We start from the raw sequence: 23993 nt of genomic DNA, 5'->3' as shown, positions 1-23993 counted from the left end.
CTTATATAGAGTGATATCACGTTTCGAGGCACTTTAGATGGGAAAATGGAGAAGCCACAATATGTAGCTTCATGGCAGATGCACATTTTGAGCAAATGTGCCGTGGTTCCAAACTAGCACTTAGACGAGTCAAAACCAATACCACATTCTTCGAATTATATAAATCACACATCATTACCTATTAAAGTCTACATTATTTTCTTCCAAAAAAATTATACATTATTTTAAACCTTCAACTTATCTCGAGCATATTACACCGACAATAGTGTCGAAATATTTGTAAGTACACCCCGCTATCGGGCATCAACTCTGCCTCAAATTTTGGCCAAACGCAAGGGCAACCATTGATATAACATGTATTCCCATCATTCATAATATTGCTAACGTGATCGATGAGAACCAATATCATTGTTTAATGTTTCTTAATTTAGTGTTGAAACTAATATGAAAATTCTATACATATATATGATAAACAAAGTTTAGAGAAGGTGGATGGAATTGATCAAAGGTCCTGCTGTGTTCTGTGTTGCTGCATTGTGTGAGAAAGTAAGGTTTATAGAGAACATGGAAATCAACTTGCAATGTAAATGGTTATAATCTAATCTAATCTTGTGTGTCATCTCATACATGAATCACATAGCTATTGGTTAGTAGTCAATGGAGTGTAGAACATAGGAGATATTTCGACATCATTGCATAAGATACATTTTACCGTCTCACCAAATTATACTGGAGCTGATACATATGTCACAGGTAGGCATTAGTGAACTGGTCTTTTTTCTTTACTGGACAAAAAAATCTTTCATAGATTATTTATAAAGAGTTCAACTATATGCTGAATAACAGCTCCATGACTGTGGAGAGGAGGATTGAAGTTTGGTGACTGCAAAAGATGGGATTGAATAATTTAGACCAGTCTTTGTTTATGTTTATTCAAAAATATTTTTGTTGGTATGGTTTATGTTCTAGCAAAACTATGAAAATCACAAAGGGTGGCACAAGGTACAAATTATTGTACATCTGGATTTTAAAATCCTAATGTATAAAAATCATGAAAACGCATTTAGTAATGATTCAACTGTGACAAAGTATGTGTTTGTTTTCACAGTGGGATACCCACCCACCGTGCATTAGCTCAACACTACAAATTTGAGCTTCTACATTTTCACGTTTTATGAGCCTTGGGGCGCGAAATTGATTTTGAAATGGCTGGCTTATCATAATCATCAAGATTGATTTTGAAATCCAGATAAAACATTCGGAGTTTAAAATCTGGAAAGAGGTATTTTCGGAATGGTACTTTAACCAAATATTCAAAATGGGATTCGAAGTACAATAATATATGAATGAACTTAAACAAATATACCATGTATTCAATCAAACACTGCACAGTAGAAAATTTGGAAAATCTAGTGAATGTGCATAGTGCCCTAAATTTTTAGTCAAATTATTACCAAAAGAAAGTTTCATTTTGGGGTCATGACATCAAACACATTCGGTTGATCATCACATAACAAAGAGTTTTTAAGATGAGTGTAGAAAATAGAGATCCACAAAATATGAACATAACAATTTAATTTCCTAATCAAATGATGGTCATCTATACATCATGGCATGTTGAAACAGACAAAATTATAAGCAACATTTAACCTTAGACATGAAGTGTCATATGTAAAAACCTCAATATGCTAAATTTCTAGGCTCAGCTTAAAACAAGAAATGTAACATAAGTTAGTTGTCAATAGTTTGTTACGGTGGCATGCCGTCCGTGATGATCATTAATGCATATGATTTTCTTCAACTTGACCATCTACAAAAGTAAAACATAAAGATCCATTAAATTTTACATTCCGCTACCAAGTATACTCTTCGTCCCAAAATGTCCGACATATTTGTAAAAATAAATAAATTGTCCAAAAATGACGGACTTATTTCAATTTTCAATACAACATTAACTATTTTCTCCTATTATACCCTCTAAGTAATATTGCTTGGATCACTCTCAATCAATATTTTCTACTTTGTATTTCTGATGAAAGTGAATACACCAATACATGATAATGGTACTTTAGTAAAATCACTCTTCTCTCTTTTTCATTTATACAATTTTCTTAATTTGTGCGAATTGGGGTCAGTTATTTTGGGACGGAGTGAGTATATGTAAATATAATTTGAGGCAAGCTAACAGATTGTTTCACTATATTTCTTTAAAAATTAAACCTAAATTATATCAACCGAAATAAATAACCACACACAAACCAAAGATACTTCTTGGTTTCAAATCTGCAAATCATTGGAATTCCCATTAATTGAGAAATCAAAGAATCAAATGATATGTTTCTCTAATGGTAGCAAAGTGGATATCACGACAATCCACCGTACTTTGAAGAATCTACAATGTGCAGCTTTTAATGCTAGATATGCTTCTCTAATGGTAGCATATCATTTGCTGTTAAATTGGAGAAATTGAACCGTTTACTTTTCTTTGATTTTTATTGTTCTTAAAATTGAACCGTTCCTTTTTTTTTATTTAAGTAGAAGGGAAAAAAAGATTACATAAAAAGTAAACGAGAGGAAACAATCACTAAACAAAGAGCATTCTCTTTTTTATTTTTGGTTACAACAAAGAGCAATCTCACAAATACATAATACGAAAATACAAAATATGATAACATTGACTCTTAGAACACTAACACATTTGGCGTGTGAGAGTTGGTATTGAGCAGGACTTTCGACTGTGTTGCAAACGCGAGTTAGAACTGAGAGCAATTTGGCAGATTTTGTTTTTGACATATGTTGTTCAGAAAGTCGAGACATTGTCGGTCGGGTGGCTTTACTCTTTTGGCAAATTTGGGCTGCATGTAATGATGTCATTTGGAATGACGCTCATCATACTTCAACAAACATTGGAAGGACATCACTAGATGCATGACAACAATGGCAAGAGGTTCATAAACATCCCTCACCACCGGTTGTGCAACATAGGATGAATAGAGTGCAAGGTAACAATTCAGTTTGGGAGAAACCGAGCGAGACGTGGTTGAAGTGCAATGCGGATGCTGCGTTCCATGACTGTAACCATCTTACATCTTTTGCATGTTGTGTTAGAGACTCCCGGGGGCACTTTATTCGGGCTCAAACGAAATGGCAACGGACAAATATGACAGTTTTGGAGGGGGAGGCAATAGCCTTACTCGATGCCATTCACTTTGCTGATTTGAACAGATGGGACCGGGTTGTTTTCGAGTCTGACTCCGCTACTCTAGTGCAAGCTCTATCGTCTTCGGGCCATATGGTGATTCAGAATTTTATGCTATTGTTTTCAATATTATTTATCAGTTATCTTTACATTTCAACTTCAAGGTGAAGTTTGTTAGGAGACAAACGAACATGGTTGCTCATACTTTAGCTAGGGCGGTCTGTTCTTGGGCTAGTCACCGTATTTTTGATTCTTATCATTCTTGTATTGAACATTGGTTGATTAATGATAGTTAACTTTGCTTTGGTCAAAAAAAAAAAGAACACTAACACATCCAAATAAAACAACGACAATGAAGACTCTTAGAACACTAACACATCCAAATAAAACAACGACAATGAAAGTAATACATAAAACATGAAAGGAGCTTAGAAGACAAGATTGACTTCTTTCTTACTACAATATGCATTTTTCACATGTTCATCTCTGTCAGCTTTTACCACATAAGTCCGTTTGCACTTTATGCACTTGTATTTTCCTGGATGCATTTTCATGTGGTCTTGAAGTGTCTTCTTACTGGTCGCATTATATCCACAAACATGACAATTATATTTGTTGTCATTTAATGCACTCATGGCTTCCTGAAGCCATACCTAATACCAACAAATTACCCATGTTTTGAGTTGAAATTATGAGAGGAATGAAGATGTGAAGGAAAAAGAAGCTGCATGAATCATATATATATACTCACACAAAAGCATGCAGGTTCGTGGACCAATAATTGAGTAAAATAATTTTTCAAGTTTTTACTCCTATGACTATACACTATCATATCTATATCTATATTATATAAAGAAAACTACCTCTTTCAGCACTTTTGGCTTGGATTTTTCCTTCCAAAAATACCCTGAATTTTCAATACAAATAACACATGCAACAAATAGTTAAGAATAAATTTAAATATTAAAATAAAAATGTAACAAACACAAATATTCACTTTTTTCCTTTATCATTTAAAAAGTGTAACAAATTAGATGAATGAGTATGTGTATGTGTGCGCGTGTGTGTGTGTGTGTGTGTGTGTGTATATATTTTCATTATCTAAATTATACCCTTAAACAACTACTTTTTCTATAATAAAGATTGTAGTTGGTGTCATTAAAAAAAATAAGAATTTAGATTATATATTTTTGTTATATTGTTAGTTTCATTGAATAGATAATCAGTTTGATTGAGGATCAACTTCAGTTAAGTTGGTTGATGATTGTGGTTGAATTTTATCACAGCTATTTTCCCAGCTTTGTAATATCTCTCTCAATTTATATGCAATAGCAACAATTCTTTCAGAATAATTATTCAATCTGTAAGTACCCAGCTTCAAGTAAACACATTATAGAGCATGACACTAATGCAGTTGCTTTAAAATTGTTGGGCTCAAGTGTTGCACCACTTTTTCAGTGACATCAGTTTGTTACTTAAGAATAATCATAAAAAAAATAAGACTGGCACGCATATATAATTGGGGAAAATACTACATTTTTACCCTTTAAAGCTTTTTTAAGCATTGTATTACATAAAAAATTATTTTCTATCCCTTTAGATGTTAAGCCATCGGGGTCGTTCCTACGAATTCGGAGGCTCGGTTTTGTAAGTGAAAAGAGGCCCGTAATAAAATAAAAACGTATTTTTTTTAAAAGAACAATGTTCTATTTAAATTTTTTAAAAGATAAATACAAGGTGTTGTATACATGTGATACAACCAAAAGTGAAAATCACTACCGTATACATGAGGAAGTGCAAACCACCCTCCCAAAAAAACACCCACCTAACACCAAAAGCAAAAGGATCCAATTCTAATAGGCCTAAAACAAGACAACAGAAGAGGAAAAGGAAATCAAATTAGGGAAGAAGAAAAGGAAAGTCTGATGGAGTGATTGTGATGGAACGCGTAGTATCAGAGAGAAAGAGAATAAGGAATTCTTTTTTTTAATGGGGTAGTACTTAGTAGTACTACTGAGCTATAATTTTTTTTTTGAGGCCCATACCTTGAGGAGGCCCAGTTCCATTGAGCTTCTTGCACACCCCAAAGTCCGGCTCTGTAAGCCATTGATTTTACTTTAAATTTGAATTAGCTGTTATTCTTAAGTTTTTTTTTTGTTGCTCTTTAGTGGTGTGCAATTCATAAGTTGTTTAGTCAATTTAATAGGCTGGTAATTATATGATAACGATAAATAATGCTACTATTTTATTTGGTTGTGAATAAGCAAATGCACACTATTTTTTCGGTCATTATAAGTATCCGTTGAAAAAAAAGTTACGATTCTAAGTTATTAGGTGTAATTGTTTAGTTCTCCCCCCTAAATACACCCTTAATATTTTTTTTTTGAAGAGTTTTAAATTTTAAATTAGTATTTTACTTCAAGAAGTATTGGATATTAATATGTCTATATATATTAGAGATTTTTATTAGTTTATTTTTATGAATGTGTAATGATTTACAAACTTCTTATGGTTAAGGTCATTTTATTTTTTTTCACAAAAATGATTTACAAACTTCTTATGGTTAAGGTCATTTTATTTTTTTTCACAAAATGATTAAGGTCTTTTGGAGTATGTGGTTTTGATCATTTTAACTAAACCAATGTAGAATTTTTTTTTTTTACAAATTACTTTCATATATATATATATATATATATATATATATATATATATATATATATATATATATATCAAATTTGTTTATCAATTTATGAAAAATATATTAAAAAAAATTGGCTTGCATATAATGATAAATAAGCTTTTAAAATGGATAAACACTAATAATCTATTTGATATCTAATCTAATAATTTTAATTGGCAATTCATATTTCACATCTTTTGGATAAGGGTGATGGTTATCCTTAATGTAGTACCTTATTGTTTATGAAAGATCGAAAGCAATTGGCAAATAATAAATACATTCCTTTCGGAGGTAAAGTAATATTCGTTTTTGGTGGAGGTTTTAGACAGATTTTGCTGGTAATACCTAAAGGCACTAGACAAGAGGTTGAGGGTGAGGTAATATTTGGAAGTAGTTGGAGAAAAAATATTTATACCGCCTTTATTTCTATCACCTTCACATGTCCGAATTCCTTTCAAGTTTCAAAGACGACAGTTCCCTTTAGCTGTCTAATTTGCCATGACCATTAACAAGAGCCAATGGGAATCACTGCAACAAGTTGGACAATATTTCCCAACGCCTGTATTTTCGTACGGACAACTATACGTTGCTGTATAAAGAGTTACATCCAGAGAAGGACTGAAGATACTGATTAATAATGAAGATGGTGAAGATATGGATGAGACGTCTAACGTTGTGTATGAAGAAGTATTTCAAAATGTGTAATACCCCCTATTATGCATTTTGTTGTAACATTCTTAGTTGGCGATATGATATTTCGCCTAACGATACATTTTGTGACTCTGATAATTGTTCTTTACATAGTTTAATTATTTATGTTCCATTCCAAAATATTATGATTTACCAAGTATCAAAATATTTCAACTCATAAGACCCGTGCGGCGCACGGGTCGGCGATCTAGTTTCTATAATTTAAAAAAATTAAAATTTAGTAATAGGGTTAGGTACTATGAAATGAATTAGCATGTATCTTAATTTCCTTTAATTACAAATCAGTTCGACCCCTCTAATTTTGAAATCTTCGTATGTACAATGCTTTGAAGCATTCTGTTATTAATTGGACGATATAAAGATACGAGTGTTTGGTGAAACTAAAGTACACATGTCGGGAAAAGATTAATATGCTTGACAGTAAAAATGTGGGTATGATAAATTTATGCCAAATCCAATATTCCTAATATGACTTTTATGATTTAATATATATATTTCCAAACACAATTACTAAATCATCTAAACATTTTATTTGGAAGGAAAATCATCTAAACATTTTATTTATTAACTAAACATTAAATTTATATTTCTATAGTAAGAAAGAGGAAGTAAAAAACAAAATTCATTACCTATTTTCCAATTCCACCCATGCCCAAAGGCAGCTCCACACTTCATGCACATGGTGAGTTTATGCACCAACAAGACAAATCACGTTTAATCCCTAAAAAAAAAAAGACAAATCACGTTTAAGAAGATAATAATTAACTTGTTTCAACTTACATTTACATAGGCTTTTAAACGTGGAAAAAAATGGAAAGGGACCAAGACATTAAGAAGAAAGGAACTACAAAATAATAAAGTCATATGAAAAGGATGTTAAAAATACATATACATATAGTGTATGTGTATGTATATATACCTTAATTTCTTGATAAAATACATGGTTTTTTTCTTGGTTTTTAGTCACTATATAATTGGCAGAATATGAGAAGGTTTTCAATATGGTGATGTTAGGGGTGAAAAGAAAATGAATGTTTGTGATTTTTAGAATGTTGGGTGGATCAAAGAGCCAATATACAAAAGATGACCACAAAACAAATTATTCTTTGTGAGATGAGAAGCATTCGTTGTTGGAACTTGGAAGAACAACACTCAAAGGGAATTTAGTGAATAATTTGTTGTTGAGGTTCAATGTGAGTTAGTGGTAAGTTTCAGCCATTATATAAAGCAATCATTATTGAGAAAAATAATTTTTGGTACTTGGTAGATAGATGCATTTATTTTCTAGTGTACGTGGAATATAATACGTTTTTATTTCAAATTTAGGTTCACAGATTTAATTTGAACAAAAATGAATATAATAAAGGTTAGTAAAGTTTAAAAGTGTGTCAAAAAAAAATTATATAGTTTTTTAAAGAAGTTAAATGATTTATATCTAATGTTGTGTTTCGTTTATTTCATTGAGGTATTTTTTTCTCAAAACTTGACTGCCTCCGATGAATTTCTCACGGAGAGTCATGATGTTCTCCACAAGTCTTACATACTTCATCGAAATTGTTAGGCTGGATGTCATGATTGGGATTCGAATCCCGACACTTTCATTTATGTGTGAATGGGTTTATAATGTTATAATGACTTTGTTATTTCGTATATTTACCATAAAATTAAAAATAAAATAAAATTTTCACGATGTTTTTCATCTTGTGGTAGCTTGTGTGCTATTCTTAATCTATATTATCGTCAATCATGTTATCCTAACGTGATGGATGAGATTCTTTATCTTGGTTTCTTTAGTGAAACATATTAACCTAGTTTTTTTTTATAGATGTTCTGCACGTACCCTACTTTTTAAGTCAAAATATTAGGAAGAATTTAATGTATCAAAATGAAGTTTCATTTTCGGTTCATAACATCATCTATCACGTTCATACATGGGGATCAGATACACCAAAGAGTTTTTCACATGAACATTAGAAAATAGAAATTTATAAATGTGCACATATGACAACATTTTTTTAAGTCTCTAAACTGGTAATGGTGGGCATCGACACATAGAGGCATAATTAATGTTCAAATTTGCAATATTACAAACAATATTTGATGATCATTAATTCATGCAATCTTCTTGAACTTGATCACCATCTATACGTTGCAGCATAAAAATACCAATATGTGCTTCATTAGATTATGAAGTGATAAGGTAGCATAAAATACCATTATTTGATTTGATATATATTAATTAAAGAACTAAGTATAAATCTAGGTTAAGGCAACCTTCTGATGAGAAAAATGCCAAATTGTGTAACTGAACTACTGAAACACTCTTCAGGCACAGTATGAACAACTGTGTATTTTGTTTAAAGTGAAAGATGCCTACATTTATGACTTGCATGGAAATGGAAAAATAATGAGAAGTCAAGGATAAAGGTTCTTGGGTGGCATAATAATTAAGGTAGGAAAAGCAAACAGGGTTCCATCCATATCACTAGTAGTTTTGGTCTTTCTCTCTAATTTCTAGATTAAAAAATTGTGAAGCAATGTGTTTTAAATGACGCGGAAAAATTGGTTTTTTTTCTCCTTATGTTTACGCCATGGAGATAACTCTATTTGATAGATATTGGACATTAATTGTGACATCTCAACCAAAAGTCTACAGAAGAAAAAAAAAAACAGGCTTTCCAGCAAACATTTCACACTAGAAAGTTTTCAAAATCAATTTTCATAATCTTTTTATTATTGTCGGTTCTTCATGTAAACTAATTTTTTGTCAAAACATTAGGAAGAACGCAATGCATCAAAAAGAAGTTTCATTTTGGGGTCATAATAAAATCTATCACATTCAGCATGATGATCATCATAAAGCAAAGAGTTTTTCAGATGAACATATAGAAAATAGAAATTAAGAAATGGGCACATAAGATTCAAACATCATGACAACATTTTTTAAGCCCCTAAGCTGCTAATGGTGGGCATCTACATATAGAGGCATGTTCAAATTTAGAATATTACAAACAATATTTGACCTTTGACATGCATGGTCACATATAAAACCATTAATGTGCTAAATTGTTACTTGCTAGACAGAAAGATAACATAGTTGCCAATAGTTTTTGACAGTGGCATGCTGTCATATGAACATTAATTCATGCGATCTTCTTCAACTTGACCATCTACAAAAAGTTTAAGATCCGTTAAATTCATATATAAGGCAAACTATTAGATTGTTCTCAATATTTCATTCAAATAGTTATCTAAATGAGAATATATCAACTATTCAAACTAAAAGATGCTTTTGAATTTCAAAGCAGATTTGGTTGCAAGACATAGCTATTCTTATTAATTAAGAAATCAAACAATTGAAACTTATAGGGAGCTGAGAAAAGTCGTAAGGTCTAACCTCCGAGATAGATGGCCTGGTTTGCTTGAGCATCGGCTTCAGTGTTAAGTTCCTTAAACATTGGCAAAGAAAAACATGTTATTCGTTTACAATGAGATAAAAATATAAGGAGTGTTGTATTCTAAAATGGAAGAGATAAAAACAAGTCAGAACTGAATGTCATTCATGTGAGTGATCATGAACAATGAAGCGAAGATGACGAGCATCAATTCAATAAAAAGAGGGGGAATCGTAATCTAAAATAAAATCGAACAAGCCAATCATAACTGCGTATAAATATTCATAAAATTAGGAGCATAATGATGAGGAATTGGGAGACATATTGAATAATATATAACTAGCTAATATGGTTGAACACTTTGATAACTATAGATGCATGTCTACTGAATTCATAGAAAGATTGTTTACATTTTCGGTTACACGTTGAACATGAATTGAGTCATTCAAGTAGTTTTAAATATGCCGAGTTGTGTAAAATGAAGTTTCTTCTCTTAGGAAAGAAGGTGAAAATTCAGTTCTTGCTAGATTAAATGCAAACATATAACTAAGACTTGTTCATCAACCTAATCTAACAATACTTTCTAAAACCATCCATTTGCTTAACAAATACTTATTCAAGGTAACAGAAAATGTAAACAGTCTTTCCATAAATTCTGCATATTTTCTATTCAATGGGGAACCAATATGTCTAATTTCAAATCATACCAGTTTTAGTTATTCAAGCAATTGGAACACATGACTTTTGTCGAAAAGTTTGTGAATTAAAAAATCATATGTAAAAGTATGATCAAAATGATTTCCAAATTCCAATGTAAATGTTTCCAACTGCACATAATAGACTAAATTGCTAAGTAAAATACCCTCCGAATGTGTTGGATGGTGCATGAGTGAAAGTCACCCCTCAGCTCCAAAGCCTCATTACATAAGCTCCTTAAATTTGCATTGTTGATGTTCCATAAACCCTTAAACTGTCGCAAATCCAATACCATATGTTGGTATATTGTTTAGAAAAGATAAACGATTCAGCTCCATAACTCTATAAACCTCAGCAGTATATAATATAACAAACCTGGTTGACAACTAACTCAGAGTCCCCTTTGATAGCGATGTGATGATATCCTTTTCGGATGGCTTGTTTCATTCCTAAAATCAAAGCGCGATACTCAGCTACATTATTTGTTTGGTAGCCTAATCCTTCACGGAATCGATAGAGCTACATAGAAACATAAGAGTTAGCAACATTTTATAAATAAACAAAATATAGTATAAAGGTCAGATGAGTTGTTGGCGTAAAGTTGGTACCACATTCCCATTTTCAGAACGCAGTATAGCTCCTGCACCAGCTGGTCCGGGATTTCCACGGGATGCGCCATCAAACTCAACGATACAAGAACGCTGCAAATAAGATTTTGTTACTGCATTATCTCATAGATAGAATAGATTATGTTATAAAACTTTTACATTTAATATAAACTTTATACTGCGAAAACTATACAGATTTTCAAAAAGTTAACATAGGTAAGAAACTAACATCTAAGTATCTATAAGCAAACAAAATTTATACAATTGAGTAACATTTTTAAACTTTATAATATGATTTCTGGACTAAGTAATTTAGCTTACTAACTTTTGTATATTTGCCAAAAGATTAATAACTATACAGTGAATCTTATGTCACTGTATTGTTATTCATGAGCCTCATACAAGGAGATAGCTCCAAAATCAAGTCACCTGTAATTTGGTGTTGAGTTTCTTTCAAATAAATCCATACTGTAGGTTAAGATCTTAAAAAAAAAAACTTTCAAAACATTCACTTTTTTTTTTAGAGTGACATTATTTGAACATCTAAAATTTGATAGTGTATAAAAATGTATTATTTATGACCATTGATTTGACTTAGAGATCGGAAAAATTATTAAAAATTGAAATCATATCTACAATTTATACATATACGGTGTCGATATAAAAATGGTGTGAAAATAGTCATACAAAGGGATTTGAATCATTTAGAGTGACTAAAGTGAAGTTTGAAAATTAAAAGTTTTTATTTCAACAAACTTTGATTTATTCACGAACAATATATATTATTCATTTTACACTCTAAAGAGAATCGTTCAACTTAGAGGGGCCGAATCCATGCAAATCAAAGGTTAATAATAATAACGAAAACAAAAAGTGACACTACTAGTATTTGTGTCATTCTGAGCAAGGAATTTTCATGTTATGCTATCTAAGATTTTTCTAAATATACCGCAATAATTAATATTCCATCTGATTTGAAATACCGTATAAATATTTTTTTTTTTTATATATATTATGTATCTGATAGACAAAACAAATACAAACAAACTTACAGTATTACGATGAGGAGGAACAACTTCAATATATCCAACATGATGATGCATCTGGACAAGAAAGAAAAAGAGATCAGATAAATCAATCAAACAGTAAATAATGAATAAATACACAATCAAACATTAAGAATGTAACACCTTATATATATAGAATTAACATCACTAAAATACTAGTTTTAAGCATTTTTATACCAAAATCCCAAAAATGCCTCCAAAGAAATAAATTAGTAGTTTATATGTGTTCAAAAGTTTAAACAAGTGATCATTGCTTTAAGATAACAAAAATGCTAACTAAAAAAGTATCATCATGCATTCCATGCATTTTCAAAGAAATGAAGAATATAACACAAGAACTTATGAAGAAGATGAATCACTCACCTTGTCACTCTAATATTTTTCTCTAATGTATTTTTGTAGACTCACACATACTATAGTGTGTTGTGTGTATATATCACAAAATGAAACCGGATTTTAAATGTTCATAAACTAGAATAAATTATTTGCTTCAGTTACGGATATATTCCATTAAAAATGAATTTAATATGGAGTACTTGCTAGCTACACCTCAGTATGCATAACAAACTCTGTCAAAAAATAACTATGGTGTGGTAAAATTAATTATATTGAGTACTATGGACAGTGATAAAAACTAACCAAGGTAAATGTAATAATGAGCATGGCAGAAATAATAGCAATCCTATGTCACCACTCACCAATGTACTATTCATTTTGAAACTTGGTGTTTTTTTGAAACTTGGTGTCCAATATGAGAGAGTAGGAAGTAGTAACGTGGCTGATGCAAAATAGAGTTTTAATCTCTAGTGTTATTCGTGAAAGGTGAACCGATTCAAGTGGTAGAAAAATTGCTCATTTACGCAAGTGGTCAGAGTTTTGATCTCTATTTTTTTGTTTATCAAGAAAATTCAATCGGAAGAACAAAGCTGACGCTGTGTGCCTCAAATTCTCTGACGGAGGTTAATCATCGATTAAACGATGGTGAAAAGTCTTTACTTCTAACATGGTAAAAGATTGTAGTGTTATTAAATAAAAAGGATATAGTGTATAATTTTTTTTAGGGTCATGTTAACTTGTGCCCTTAGGGCACAAGTTAAGAAGCTTAAAATGGAAATTAAAAATAAATTTTATATTGAAAGTATAACTTTTGCAACTTTTAAGACATTGAATGCACAAATTCCAAGAAAACCCTTCTATATTTGTCTTCTTAACTTATGCCCCAAGGGCACAAGTTAACATTTCCTTTTTTTTTAATATATTTAATTGAAAAAATAAATTATGAAAATTATTTTTTGATAGATCGAATTATGTAACTTAAAAAATGTGTGTAAACAATTTAGATGGACACACCCTTTCATAAATATTATAGTAAAGACACTCTCAATATGTTGGCCACAAACACTAAAATCTTCCTCAATATATGTTCTCACTTTGATGGAGTGTGCATGTCTTTGACCCTGTATGTTTCACCATTTTAGATTTGAACTACCCTTCTGTGTCATCTCATACATGAATCACGGACAGCACTTGGGTGACATAATGTCACCGTGACATTAAATCTGAGCCACACAACACACATTGCCATTTGCATCTGGGTCACACAACACATCCATGAGTACATTTGTGTGGCCCAGATTTAATGTTACGGTGACATTATGTCACCCAAGTATTCACATAGCTATTGGTTAGTAATTCTAGCAGTTCATGGTTTAGTAGTCAATGGAGTATAGAACATTAGAGATATTTTTCTACATTATTGCATGATATGCATTTTACGGTCTCACCAAATTATACTGGAGCTGATACATATGTCACATGTAGGAATTAGTTTGGTGAAAGCAAATGGTGGGATGGTATAATTTAGACTGGTCTTTGTATCCTAATTGTTTGTTTATTCAAAAATATATTTAGTTGGTATGGTTTTTGTTGTGCCCGTTTGGTTCAGCTTTGAATATAATTGATTCTGAGAGAATTGATTCTGATAGAATTGATTCTAACAGAATTGATTCTGAGAGAATTGATTTATGTTTGGATACAATTATGTAGAATTGATTAAACAAAATGATTTATGTTTGGATGCAATTATGTAGAATTGCTTTTGAATGTATAATTACTAAAATAGACATAGCTAAAGGAGAATTGATAAAGAATGAGAATTGATAAAGGGCAATAAAGTAAAATAACATGTTGTAATAATAAAATATACAAACATATACACGTTGTTCAAGGAGAATTGATTCTAGAAAAGCTAGAAGCTAGGATTTGTAGCTTCATGGAGAATTGTTTTTGGAGGATAAAAGCAATTCTGAAAAGCTGAACCAAACACGTTGTTTTTGGCTAGAATTGCTTTTGGCACTGTAGAGAATTGATTTTGGGCTAGAATTGCTTCTCAGAAGCCAAACCAAACAGGCCCGTTCTATCAAAAGAATGCAAAGCACAAAGGGTAACACAAGGTACAAATCATTGTACATCTGGATTTTAAAATTCAAAGGTGTAAAAATCATGTAAACGATTCAACTGTGAACCAAGTATGTGTTTGTTTCACAGTGGGATACCCACCCACCACGCATTAACTCAACACTACAAATTTGAGCTTCTAAATTTCTCGTTTTATGAGCCTTGGGACGCGAAATTGATTTTGAAATGGCTGGCTTATCATAATCGTCAAGATTGATTTTGAAATCCGGATAAAACACATTTGGAGTTTAAAATCTGGAAAGGGGTATTTTCCAAATGGTACTTTAACCAAATATTCAAAATGGGATTTGAAGTACAATACTATATGAATAAACTGAAACAAATATATCATGTAGTCAATCAAACACTCCACAGTAGAAAATTCGGAAAATCTAGTTTCCTAATCCTTTTTTAGTGTATGCTCCATAAGTACCATAAATTTTTATCAAAAGGAAGTTTCATTTGGGGGTCATGACATTAAACACATTTGGTTGATCATCACATAGCAGAGTTTTGAAGATGAAAGTAGAAAATAGAGATTCACAAAATATGAACATAACAATTTAATTTCCTAATCACATGACGGTCATCTATACATCATGGATGTTGAAACTTACAAAATTGTAAGCAACATTTGACCTTGGACATGCAATGCCATACTGTCATATGTAAAATCCTCAATATGCTAAATTGCTAGGCTCAGCATAAAACAAGAAATGTAACACAGTTAGTTGTCAATAGTTTGTTACGGTGGCATGCCGTCTCTGACGATGATTAATGCATATGATTTTCTTCAACTTGACCATCTACAAAAGTTAAACATAAAGATCAATTAAATTCTATGTTCGGCTACCAAATATGCTCTCTCCGTCCCAAAACGTCTAACCTATTTGTAAAAATAAAAACATCGTCCCAAAATGTCCCAAAATGACAGATTCATTTCAATTTTCAGTACAACATTAACTATTTTTTTCCTATTGTATCCTCTAATTAATATTGTTTGCATCACTCTCAATTCAATATTTTCTACTTTGCATTTTATGATGAAAGTGAATACACCAATACACGATAAGGGTACTTTAGTAAAACTACTCTTCTCTCTTTTTCATTTATACAATTTTCTTAATTTGTGCGAATTGGTCAACTGGGTTAGTTATTTTGGGACGGAGTGAGTAAATGAAAATATAATTTGAGGCAAGCTAACATATTGTTTCACTATGTTTCTTTAAAAAAAACCTAAATTATATCAATTGAAGTACAAAACTACACACAGACCAAAGATAATTCTTGCTTTCAAAGCAGCCAAAGCTGCAAATCATTGGAATTCCCATTAATTGGAAAATCAAAGAATCAAACATTAATTGAAACCTAAAGAGAACTGAGAAAAGTTTTTTGAGGTCTAACCGTTGAGATTGATGGCCCGGTTTGCATTACGAACAGCTCCATAGTTACGTTCCTTAAACATTAAAAAAAATACAGTTATTGATGTAATAAAATAATTTGCAATCCAAAATTGAGGAGATAAAAACTAGTCCGAACTGAATGTAAATATTCATATAATTAGGAGTCTAATGTTATTGGTGCGAGTGATCTTGAACAATAAAGCTAGGATGCTGAGTTTATATTCAAGAGTTGAACCAGAATTTCCAAATTCATATTATACTAGATTTAGTTATTCAAGCATTTGGATCACATGACTTTTTTTTTTGTAGACAGGCATGCAAATTAAAAAATCATAAGAAAAAGTATGATCAAAATTATTCTCAAATACAAATGTACTTGTTTTCAACTCCACAAAGCAATATTCAAATGTGTTGGATGCATTGGATGATCGAAATGTGTGATCAAATGCTTTGGGCAACTTAAACATAATAGACCGAATTACTAAATAAATACCCTGGAAATGTGTTGGATGCGGAATGAATGAAAGTTATCACTCAGCTCCAAAGCCTCAGCACATAATTTCTTTAAATGTTCGTCTTTGATTTTCCAGGGATCCAGAATCTGTTGCAAAACCAATAACATATGTCGGTATTTGTTCAAAGAATAAAGTGTTAAAAATGAAAAGTAACAATGGGTAAATCTTTAACAATATCTAACCAATTAGGATGAATATGAACTAAATGAATCCAAAGAAACCTTTCTTTTTTTGGGAAGGGGATGGGTTCCTTAGGTTGCTCTTAATGTAGAAACCATATAATTACTTGGAATTTTCAAATAACCAAGTAATATTCTGTGAACAATTGGATTATGATTTCTTTTTATGAACATTCAAATGAAAATTTAAGTTTAATTAATGAAAATTATACTATTAAATATAATAACGAATTAACGATGCATACTCTATAATAGAACAAACCTGATTGATAACAAGTTCCGAGTCTCCTTTGGCAGTAACATACTTAAATCCTTTCATACTCGCATGTTTCAATCCTAAGAGTAAAGCCCGATACTCAGCGGACTCTTTTGTTTGGTGACCCAGTCCTTGGCGAAACCCATAGAGCTACAAAGGAACATAAGAGTTGGCTACGTTTTATAAATAAATAGTATAATACCCAATTGAATTGAATTGCTGCATATAAAGTATATACCAGACTCCCATCTTCAGCAAGCAGTAAAGCTCCTGCACCTGCTGGTCCACGATTAATGTTTAGATCACCATACTCAACCCCCATGGATACACCGCCAAACTCAAGGATACAAGAAAGCTGCAAATAATACTTTGTTACTCTATTATCTCGTAGATAAAATAAATTTTGAAGCATAAACTATACAGTAGATTTCTAACCATAAAGAAAACCAAGCATAAACTGTGAAGCACGGTGCTGGTTCAATAGAAACTTTGAGGAATTGAGCAATTACAGGGTGTAGAAAGCTTTCAGAGCTTCCACCATCTACTAGCCCTTGTTTTTCACATCGTCCACCAACTGTAGTATCATAAAATCAAATGTCTATTGGGACATTTGTGGGAGAAGAACTTTTCATCACAGTCGGTAAGTTGGATTCTTCTGATTTGAATTTCAGAAGGGGAAACTCTATATATACATGTTTTTCTGTTGGTTGGTAAAAGGTTTGGTGCTACTGCTAGGAGTTTCAGAAGGGGATAGTGCCATCACAAACCATCTTTACTTCATAAAAGCTTCATTTACTAGAGCCGTAAACTCTCCAATTTGAAAGGTACAACTTCAATATCTAGAAAAACAAAGACCAATTCTTTCTCAGAGCTTTTTTGTCCCAGCCAAATCAGCTTGTGAAGTTCTATGCAGAAAAACGTTGATGGTTGTCTTGTAGTTAAGACAAAATTTAAACATGTTCAATCCTCTACTCATCACCATTCAAGCAAGTCCACTAACTTCAAAGGGAAATCAAATGAAGCAAAAACAAGCACTGAAGGTTGTAATAAGAGGATTATTTTTCCTCATTGCCTTTCTTTGTTGTAGTTTCTTTACTTCTTACATTGTTTTCCATGTTCAAAACAATATTTCTTTTCTATGTGCTAGTTTGGAAGGTCTACTTTAGTTGTTGCAGTAACCAAGAGTCACATATCTGAGGCATCCATGTAAGTCCCAACGTATGTAGCATTGACACCTTAGATTAAAGGTGAATTCACTATTCACTAACAAAACCAGTTTGGATAAGCTTAAACAATGTAACTCTAGGGCACTCTCATACACAGAAGGTCCAAAATCAAGCTCTAACGCTCATGCTAAATCCAAACATAATTGCTAATTATCTACATCAGATGTTGCATAATAATCAAAGACTTTAAAAATCCAATCTATAACATTTTGGAAATCAAGTTTAACATTTCTCACCTGTTGTTTGGTTGGTTTAACTTGTGATTGAGTACCATGCGCATACCCTTGAAGTGTACCAAAGGCATCTGTGATTCGATTGATCTTGACATTCATCCACTCCATCTTTTCTAGCAGCTCTGAGTGGTACTTCTCCATTTTTTCACTTATTCGCTTCACTTCAGCTTCGAGTTCCATCATTCTTGTGTTGTTGTCTGCCATGGTGAGATGAAACCACCAAAATTATAATGAGCAGAATAAATGAATAACAAAAGAAAAAATAGTAAAAAAATTAAAATTGTAAATAATTACAATTGTAAGTATCTAACTTCTAAGAAACTAACATAGATAAGATGAAAGCATTTTGATTTTGATTTTGCTCCCTCATTTTACAAAAATAGCTTATCAAGACCATGCCATCACCTTCTTTTCCAATTGCATGTCGTTCCTTGTAAACATAATTTCCCGCATCTCGTTTGCAAAATGGTGTAATTTCATGCGCTCCTACATCTTTAACAAGAGGTTGAAAAGTCTTCTTGATCCTCACTCCTGGATCATCAGTGCTTTGGATTGTTCTCTTTACACGCAAGTTCATTTTCCTGTTAGCCTTGAACAATCTTCCCTTTGCAGGGCTAGTCTCGTGAGAATGGCTAGATTCAAATCTTTTAATGTACCACAAACCATCGTCTTCCAACTTAATGCAAATCTTGGCTGGACAATTTTTTTCCTTAGATGGGAGAGTTTTTAACGAACTTTTTGACAATCTAGATCCCTCTCTTGAGCAAGCAAGAATTACATAGCAGATCTCTCCATTATCTCCTTTTCTTGATGTTCTAATCTTCCACCTAAAACCCTTTTTCAAAGCATACTCTCCATAAAATGTTTTAACATCATCTATGCAAGAAAAACACATCCCTGTTTCAGGCTTCCAACGTGCTTCATCATCATTAGAGTTATCAACTTCTATAACTTCATTATCATTAGAGTTATTAACTTCTATACCTTCATTATCATTAGAGTTATCAACTTCTATACCTTCATTATCATTCGAGTTATCAACTTCTATACCTTCATTATCATTCGAGTTATCAACTTCTATACCTTCATCATGAATAGTACCACAATCTACCAAATTCTTTGAACTATCCATGAAGTTCCAATTGAGGGTGAAAGTGCCAACCCAAAACTGCACAAAATAAGTCATTAAGATCTATAATAAGTTCTGTTGCAAACATGGAGATTTACAAGCTTATTTCAACAAATATGGTTGTAAAATTAAAAGAAAATAACACTACAACAAGTAAATAATTACAAGGAAAAGTTCTCATCAACCCAATACAAAATACATCAGACCGGTGACACAAAGCTAACACTAGGAACTGCTACAGATCAAAATAAAACAAGCAAATAAGAGAAAGTAGCAGTCCTGCAACATTCCAATACCACACCAACATGGAGACTACACCAGACCCATACTAATTAAAACATACCTATCATTAACTTTGTTGCACCGACATCTTATAGAAGGCGTGTCCAGTATCCAACACCATACGACACTAACACATGTGATTACATTCAATTATGACATTTTCTCAAATTATTACTAGAGTCAACGTGCAAGTGTCGTGTCCAGACGTGTTTGTGTCAGTGCTTCATTGATAATTAACAATAAAGCAACTCCTACATAACCTGGCAAGATAAACCAAGGCAGCCTTGACTTTCCCAACAAAGTCTAACTAACTTAGTGTATGTTTGGATTTAAGTGACACAAATTGATTTTGAATGAATTGATTTTGTCTAAAAGTAATTTGAATGCTAAATGGTTTATGTTTGAATATATTAATGTAAAAGAAGGTTGAACGATAAATCCAAGGCTAAAACCAATTGTAGAAACCAAAAACTACAAATTCTAGCATCAAGTAGAATCAGTTCTGCAAACAAAATCAACTCTACTTTAAAACATCCAAACATGTAAAATTGATTCTACACCTCTAGAATCATTTTGACCCCACCAAAATCAAAAACAAACACACCCTTACAAAATGATATCGACACGTAATCTATTGGTCCTCTACCACATGCATCAAGGCTTGATATTAAGTTAATATCAAGACTTGATGCATCTTGGCTTCATATTATTAAGTGTATGTTCGATTCCACTTTTAGAAGAACCATAATTGATTATGGAGCTGTAGAAATGATTATGACATGTTTGGTTGCTGATGAGTAGAATTGATTATGTCTCCAGAATTGATTCTACTTCAAGCTAGAAATTGAAGTGATTTTTAAACCAAAAAATATGTTAACTTCTACTATTGTAGCTTCTAATTCTATAAGTGATTTTTACACTAAAAAATTTCATTATTCAAGTCACTTTAACATGAATGTGTCCAAACATAAATAATCAATTTTTGTCATAATCAATTTACTCAAAATCAATTTTTTTCACTCCAGAACCAAACATTAACATTTCACACTTTAATCCCTTGAAACAAAGAAAGGCCACTATCAATTTCTACAACATTGCAAATATAAAATTAGAAACTTGGAAAAAAGGGGGCAAAACTATAAACCCTAATCAGAGCTAAAAGTATGAAAATAAGTATGAAAATATACCTTTTTCACCAGAATGAAATTCTGCAAGTTTATTCGGAATCAAAGCGCTTTAAATTTGATTTGAATCAGTAACGATTCTGAAGAAGAAGAAGAGAGAGAGAGAGAGTCCAAAATGAAAGTATGTATGAACAACAAGTCAATACGGTGTCTATAGTGTTGTCAAACTTTGTGTCTGTTGTGTGCATAATGAAAACGTTAGTTGGACAATGGTCCAGTTTGCCGGGGTTCGAACCCCGATATTCCATATTATAATAATGTATGTCTCTGTCAATTGAGTTATGATAAAAGGATATCAATTCTTATAATTTTTTGACAGATAATTAAAAATATTAATTGTTAAAATTGTACATTAGCACGTGTGAAACAATCAACTGAGAACTTATCGTGAAATGGAAGAGTACAATTTTATTTTGGAAAATGTTAAAGAGTATTCTTAAGTTAGGCCATTAATTAAAGAAAAAAAAATAGAAATGTTGTGAAAAATGGTAAATTTAGTTTTTAATTTTGGCCACTTGATAACATGACTCGTTTGTTTTTTATTAGTTTTTTTTTTTATATCTATTTTTGAGTTACGTCTATAGTTATAAGTGGTGTATTTTTATACAAAATTATGCCTAAAAGAAATTAACACTGCTGCCCCAAGAGATTTAACTTGCTTTATCAATGTTGGATTTGAACACAAAACATATGGTTAAACCGAAAAATATCATTTACCATCGCATTCAAATGCTTTTGAGGGTGTAAAATATGATTTGATTGTTAAATCAAAAACCTAAATCGGGTTTTAAATATTATTTGTTCACTGACAAATTGGTCGAAGTGATATAAAATTAGAACCCTTTAACCAAGTAACTATGAGTTCGATTTCCGATTCTTGTGTATGAACCAATGCAATTGAGAAGGAAAGAATTCAATTTATATGTCCCATAATTTCTTTGACGAAGATAAGTTAATCCTATATGAGAGTAAAACATTTGTACTAATAATATGGTAACAAAAAGAATTATTCTATTCTATTCAAAAAAATCGAAGTGTTTACCCCAATAACCTTTCTAAACTCAAGTCACTGTCTCTTGAATTACGTGTTGTGTTTTCATTTGGTAAATTACTCCCTCCGGTCTTATTTATAAGAGAAATTTGGGTCAACAAAAGTGGATGTATTTGGTCCAATTTTTTAACCAGATACATTAACTTTTGTTGACCAAAATTTTTCTTATAAATAGGACCGGAGGGAGTACGTACGTGTGAAAATATAAATGAAGTTAAATGCTCATACAGTTAAAATTTAAAATCATATTTTTATCCCCAATTTTGACAAATTTTTTTTTTGAGGGAGACAATATTTATTTGTTAGTCTCCTCTCTAAAATAACATGAATAAATATTTACATTTATCTTTTGCTAAACCAATGTATCCTCCGAACGTAAATGCAAAGACATCTTATCAAAATAATTGAGATTTATTTAAGGAGTTGACATCTCCTAACAAATATTTGTTGGGACACACATAGTACGCAAGTATTTATATCTTGTATCAAACAATGTTGGTACATTCATCTTTCTTTAATATAGAGAAATTAGATTTTCTCGTGGTATGTGTAACACATTGCAAAAATTTGTAATTTCATATATTTTCTTCAAAAAAAATTTAAAAAAAAATTCTTACAATCTTACTGTTTGCAAATTACCTTTTCTAAAGAATGTATAATACCTTAAATATGCAAAATGTTATACGATTGAAGTGAAAGTACAAGAAACAATCATATTTGCATTTTCTTTAAAAATAAAAAATAAAACTCATATTTGCAGTTATTTTCATTTTTTAAGGAATTTCTATTTCTTTTCCCACTTCATTTGAAACCAGTATCACAAGGGTAAAGGTAAATTTTAATCGTAAGAATAAAGCTACTCGCAAATTTATTACATTATGATATTATTTCCAAATATAATTCACTCCAAAGAAACGTACAATTAACCCCCAAAAGCACTTTATATACATTTGAGACTGGCATCATTCATAGCTTTAAACTCGGGGAATTAGTCACTTTAGTCCCTGAATAGGAAAGAAGTAGTCACTATAGTCCCTGAATGCAGAGAAATTGCAAAACAGTCCATGAATATAGACTCTGTTAGGCAATTTCAGAGACTAAAGTTACTAACGGAGTCTACATTCAGGGACTAAATTGACTAACAGAGTATGCATTCAGGGACTAAATTGACTAATAGAGTATACATTCAGGGACTATTTTGCAATTTATCTGCATTCAGGGACTAAAGTGACGACTCCTTTCCTATTTAGGGACTAAAATGACTAATATCCCCTTTCAACTCTTTTTGTTTAGGACAAAAATAAAATTCTCTTTTATCTTCTAGCATGAGAGGTGACAATTTTCTTTAGTAAGTTTTTAAAATTAGCATCGAGTTTCACTTGAGTGATTTTGATTTTTTGTGATTTGGATGACTTTAGGGTGTTACATTGATAAAATGACTAAAATGAATTACATTGATGAGAAAAGAATGATTGAAATCCAAGAGGAACATGATTCGAAATCAGCCATGCATTAGTGTTAAATTCTTTTGAGGCAAAACTTTGCCACACATTGCGGTCCTACCCGACTAGAGAGATTAATTTTTATAGTTACGCACCAAGGATACTCGGTTCAAAAAAAAAAAGTACAACATAATTTATCCACCAAGTAATAAGTGATTATTTAAAATACTTTCTTAATTAACAAAATCCATCCATCAGAGGGGGGTACTGTGTTGGTTTG

General features: G+C 31.6%; 2 protein-coding genes and 2 long non-coding RNA genes across 7 annotated transcripts; 1 reads left to right on the top strand and 3 right to left on the bottom strand.

The window, feature by feature from the left end:
• Nucleotides 1-1558: 1558 nt before the first annotated feature.
• Nucleotides 1559-21345, bottom strand: LOC146912167 (uncharacterized). 2 transcript variants are annotated; one of them, XM_085719624.1, is made up of 8 exons: nt 21224-21345; nt 19031-19793; nt 18629-18822; nt 17405-17521; nt 17173-17316; nt 16710-16817; nt 16218-16269; nt 1559-1810 (listed from the first exon to the last, which is right to left on the bottom strand). In XM_085719624.1, exons 2-8 carry the CDS (start codon nt 19755-19757, stop codon nt 1779-1781), a joined length of 1374 nt encoding a protein of 457 aa, XP_085575750.1. In that variant the 5' UTR covers nt 19758-19793; nt 21224-21345; the 3' UTR covers nt 1559-1778. The 2 variants fall into 2 exon arrangements, with proteins under 2 accessions (XP_085575750.1, XP_085575749.1); XM_085719623.1 differs by lacking the exon at nt 1559-1810 and adding an exon at nt 15253-15619.
• On the bottom strand, nt 2107-7875 carry LOC146912169 (uncharacterized). Of its 3 annotated transcripts, none has more exons than XR_015015910.1 (4): nt 7510-7875; nt 7220-7434; nt 4063-4106; nt 2107-3852 (listed from the first exon to the last, which is right to left on the bottom strand). It is a non-coding gene; the product is annotated as an uncharacterized LOC146912169 (long non-coding RNA). The 3 variants fall into 3 exon arrangements; XR_015015909.1 differs by having other exon boundaries at nt 7220-7311; nt 7510-7865; XR_015015908.1 differs by having other exon boundaries at nt 7220-7864.
• On the top strand, nt 4114-5841 carry LOC146912170 (uncharacterized). The gene is made up of 2 exons (XR_015015913.1): nt 4114-5716; nt 5768-5841. It is a non-coding gene; the product is annotated as an uncharacterized LOC146912170 (long non-coding RNA).
• LOC146912168 (uncharacterized) lies at nt 9460-12827 on the bottom strand. Its single transcript, XM_085719625.1, has 7 exons — nt 12720-12827; nt 12342-12392; nt 11290-11382; nt 11057-11200; nt 10848-10955; nt 9988-10039; nt 9460-9760 (listed from the first exon to the last, which is right to left on the bottom strand). The coding sequence occupies exons 2-7, from the start codon at nt 12390-12392 to the stop codon at nt 9729-9731; spliced, it is 480 nt and encodes a 159-aa protein (XP_085575751.1). The 5' UTR covers nt 12720-12827; the 3' UTR covers nt 9460-9728.
• Nucleotides 21346-23993: the final 2648 nt, after the last annotated feature.

This window comes from Medicago sativa, chromosome 6 (assembly GCF_051527215.1).
Source record: "Medicago sativa cultivar Bolivia chromosome 6, Bolivia_mono, whole genome shotgun sequence".
NCBI classification, from domain to species: Eukaryota; Viridiplantae; Streptophyta; class Magnoliopsida; order Fabales; family Fabaceae; genus Medicago; species Medicago sativa.
The sequence above is the reverse complement of the archived record's forward strand: the minus strand, read 5'-3'. Positions and strand labels throughout refer to the sequence as shown.